General features: G+C 36.4%; 1 protein-coding gene across 1 annotated transcript in view; it reads left to right on the top strand.

Annotated features, from left to right (window-relative positions):
* The window catches only part of GNB4 (guanine nucleotide binding protein (G protein), beta polypeptide 4), a 16207-nt gene that overhangs the window by 6591 nt on the left and 4956 nt on the right, over nt 1-4660 (top strand). The window contains exons 3-6 of the mRNA XM_012639402.1: nt 1166-1229; nt 2383-2545; nt 3585-3651; nt 3760-3961. Coding sequence (XP_012494856.1) covers nt 1166-1229; nt 2383-2545; nt 3585-3651; nt 3760-3961 — 496 coding nt within the window. The remainder of the gene's footprint in view (nt 1-1165; nt 1230-2382; nt 2546-3584; nt 3652-3759; nt 3962-4660) is intronic.

The following is a 4660-nucleotide window of genomic DNA, read 5'->3' on the forward strand; positions in this document are numbered from 1 at the left end:
TTTGTACTTTTAGTAGAGACGGGGTCTCACTCTTGCTCAGGCTGGTCTCGAACTCCTGACCTTGAGCGATCCACCCGCCTCGGCCTCCCAGAGTGATTCCAATTGATTTTTAAAGAATTTTCTTTAGGTTCCATACCATACCTCACTATCAGATCTTTTCTTTCATAAAAACATAAACTGATGGATGATACCCAAGAACCTGGTAATGTTATTTACCTGTAGGGAAGGGAACTGGGCAGCTGGGGGTGGGCCCAGGAAAGTGATTTTTTCACTGCATATCCTTTTGTATCTTTTGAATTTTATACCATGATGAAAACTAAAAATTCCAAACAAAACGAAACATTCATTGGTTAATAATTAGTCAAAAGTTCATACTCCTTAGCTTAGCAAAGCTTTCTGCAGTTTAAGCCCAGTCTACTTTTCTCAATCTGTTTTTTTCTCTCAAATTCTGTATGAGTGAAAGACTCACAATTCCTGAAACACTCGTCGTGTTTTTCTACCTCTTGTCATTGATCATATTTAGCCTCCTCCTAAGATAGAGACTTTTCCCTGTCTTGAGCTCTCAAAATTCCATTTTTTAAGACACATTCTCTTTTGATTAACTCAACTAGCAGTTATTTGTTCCCCCTTTACTGTCTTATGGCATTTATTTTGTACCACTCTCCTAAGTTTTCACTTACTTGATTTATTATAAATATGAGCAAATGTCTTACCTCCACCAGAAGGTAGAGGCCTCAAGAACAGGAGATGTGTCCTGTGTTGTACCTGTGACACTGTCACAGTCACAGGCTCTCAACTGATGTTTTTAGATTGAAGGAAATATGGTTACTAGGCTTATGTACGTTATCGTCATTAAATTTAAGTCAGAAATACTATACCAGTCAGGTGATACCTACCAAACTCTTGAATCATAATGAAAATATCACTGTGAAAAAGTTGAATCATAGCCAGAGACTTTTTTAATCAATGACTAAATTTTATGATTTATGGTCAAAATTTTTGGTATGCATTGTAAATTTTTTAAAAGTTGGAAGAATATTTCTTGGTGTCAAGTTTTTAGAAAAATTGTATTTTTCTTTTCTGAACAATTCTGTATCAATGCAATGTACAACTAAACTACTTTTTCCCTCTAAGTATCAAATTATTTTTGTGTTTTTTCCTCTAGGCTACTAGTCAGTGCTTCCCAAGATGGAAAATTAATTATTTGGGATAGCTACACAACAAATAAGGTAGAATTTCTTAATCATTCTTTTAAATAATCTTGTATTTGGTTTGTCATCCACCAGTTCTTTCCTTGATTGCTTCAAACTTTAATTGCCTTCTGAGAAAAATTTATTTTATTTATTTTAATCTAGATCTCCTTTATCTTAGTGTTTGTTTTTAATATTTATCCCTTTTTTATTTCCAGAGGCAACTACAGAAATATTGTTCACTGTTTAACTTGACTGTCATATTTCAAATTTGAATATTAGGAAAGAGTACCATTTTTACATATAAATGATTTTTTAAAAATCTCATTTCTTAATGTGATAGTGACCCTGAGATTTTTATTTCTAGTTGTGGGTGAGCTGGATGGCTAGTGTGAAGCTTTTCTTTGGCCCACTCCAGGCATCGATTTGTGTTTCTGGACTGTGTAGAAGATACAGTATATTGGAGGCAAATTACAACTTGCTTAGATCTCTCAATGGTGAAAGACTGTGGATTCTTTTCATATATCCACTGGAAAGAATCCCTGATTTAAAATATTTTTATCAACACTTTAATTCCTTAGTATTCCTATACACCTTAAATTTTTCTATCTGACCAAATTATTGATGTTGGGATAACAAGGCACCAGATAGTGGTAGGTCAGTGCAAAACTGTCACCATTGTTTAAGTGAGATCCCAGAATATGTGCCTATTAATAGAAGGATGGTAATGTCATCTCTTCATGGAAGAACCATCTTAATCAACTCTGAGACTTGCTAATTACCTCCTTTTTTATCATTCAGTGTTATGTTGGAGGAAACTCATTTGAGCAGTACTGAAAAAACAAAGACTTTTATTAAAATCTTTAACATTTCATACTTAATTTTTCAAGTGTTTGTATTACCATTGAAACATCTTCATGTCCTTGCTTCTGTTAAAAGAATTATTTCTAAAAAGAGTACTTCCTAACTCTGATTTGATAATACAGAAAAAAATAATAGGCATTTTAATGTATATGAGTATTTTATTTTTCATTGTTTGCCTTTTCAAGCCATTACATTCTTTATTTGGCTTCTTTTTTGTAGATGTATTTGAGGTTTAGTAATATTTACTTCATTGTAAATAGGTTTACGAAACAAATGTGTGATTATAGTGTTTGTTTAGTAACAGTTCTATGTGGAATGTGTTCTGCAGATGCACGCTATTCCTTTGAGGTCCTCCTGGGTGATGACCTGTGCTTATGCTCCCTCTGGCAACTATGTTGCCTGTGGAGGCCTGGACAACATCTGCTCCATATATAACTTAAAAACCAGAGAGGGAAACGTGCGAGTGAGCCGAGAGTTGCCGGGCCACACAGGTGAGCTTCACTAAGCATTATTATTTAGTGAAGGAGTCAAACCTAGCTCCTTCTGTAGAATGCGCTGATCCGGGACAAGTGACAAATCGTGCTCAGCTGGCTAAAGGATGAGTAGCAATTGGGTGAGGGTAGAGATTACTATGAATTTAGGGAAACATTAACTTTTTATAATCATACACGGAATGACTGCAATTTTATTTTTCTTTCAAAAACAGCAGTATTGTTTTTGTAAAAATGATAAATTTACTGCAAAAAATTCAGACTAATGAAAAATACAAAAAGAAAGCAAATATAATTTTCTGTGTTTTCTACTACTACATAACAATTATGGGCTTGTGGCATCTGTACTCAATTATAGAATTGAAAGTACGCACTAAGGTACATTAATGAAGTATTTTTCACTGTGATAGCGCATTGCTTTATTTGCCAGCGTGCACACCATATTTCAGTAGTGTCATGTTTGGTTAGCAGTGTTAGTTAGGAATTTGTTGCTACTCATCTATTGTCTGCCCATTGGAACTTTTGGCAGTACTATTTGACCAGGCTTTCACAAAAATCTCTAGAATGGTGTTTCCCTGCCATTTCCATATTGTGAAACACTGATGAATGCTAAGCATTAAATGCCGTATCTTTCATAAAGCCTTCAATGATATTCTTCTAATTTCTCACAGTATTTTAAAATTTCTCAAAGGTGCCTAACACAGTTGGCCATAGATTACATGAATAGTTATTTGTGTAAAGAAGTATCTTCCTTCACCAGGTGATTTTCTCAGGGGACTGTGTCTTACTCAGCTTTCTAACTTTCACGGTACCCAGAACAATGCCATTGACACATTAAATGCCTAAGAAGGGTTTGTTGATAAAATTTACTTGTAGACAGCACGGAGTTTGAAGTAATTGAAAGTAGAAAGATAGACTATACTGACAAACACTTGTTATCCAGGTATTCTATTTTCGAAGATATATATTACTATTTTATGTGGTAACTGGAGTCATTCGATCAATGATAACCTAAAATTTGCTTCTGTCTATGCTGTAGGCTACTTGTCCTGCTGTCGTTTTTTAGATGACAGCCAAATTGTTACAAGTTCAGGAGATACAACTTGGTAAGTTTATTCCAGAAAAATGCTGATTTGGGGTCTGAAGGTGGTAATAGGAACTAATGGGTGAAGAGATAAGAGTCATTAAATATTTTTATTTATTTTTAATTGTAGTGCTTTATGGGACATCGAAACTGCCCAGCAGACCACCACATTCACTGGGCATTCTGGAGATGTGATGAGTCTTTCTCTGAGTCCTGACGTGAGGACTTTTGTTTCTGGTGCTTGTGATGCTTCTTCCAAATTGTGGGATATTCGAGATGGAATGTGTAGACAGTCTTTCACGGGACACGTCTCAGATATTAATGCTGTCAGTGTAAGTGAATAGCATCTTCAAAGAAAATGTATTCTGCCTTTAAAGTGTTGAATTCTGGGCTGGGCGAGGTGGCTCGTGCCTGTAATCCTAGCACTAGCACTCTGGGAGGCCGAGGTGTGAGGATTGCTTGAGGTCTGGAATTGGAGACCAGCCTGAGCAAGAGTGAGACCTGATCTCTACTAAAAATAGAAAGAAATTAGCTGGGCAAGTAATTATAGAAAAAATTAGCTGGGCATGGTGGCGCATGCCTGTAGTCCCAGCTACTCAGGAGGCTGAGGCAGGAGGATCGCCTGAGCCCAGGAGTTTGAGGTTGCTGAGAGCTAGGCTGATGCCACGGCACTCTAGCCCAGGCAACAGAGCAAGACTCTGTCTCCAAAAACAAAAGTCAATGTTGAGTAGTGCCAGTGTCTGAGAAATGGTATTCACAAACTAATCATGCACAGTTTTCTTTATTACTTATTACTTAGCCTAATAGGAATGTTTTAAATTTATTTATGTTCTATTTATTTATTTCTCATAATGGGATTTTGGAATATTTCTGTAAGAATACATATGTAAGCTGGCACAGTAGCATGTGCCTGTAGTCCCAGCTACTCAGGAAGCTGAAGCTGGAGGATTGCTTGAGCCCAGGAGTTAGAGGCTGAATGTGCAAAGATTGTGCCTGTGAGTAGTCACTGTACTCCAGCCTGGGCAACATAG

This window comes from Propithecus coquereli, unplaced genomic scaffold (genome assembly GCF_000956105.1).
Source record: "Propithecus coquereli isolate 6110/MARCELLA unplaced genomic scaffold, Pcoq_1.0 Scaffold14, whole genome shotgun sequence".
NCBI classification, from domain to species: domain Eukaryota; kingdom Metazoa; phylum Chordata; class Mammalia; order Primates; family Indriidae; genus Propithecus; species Propithecus coquereli.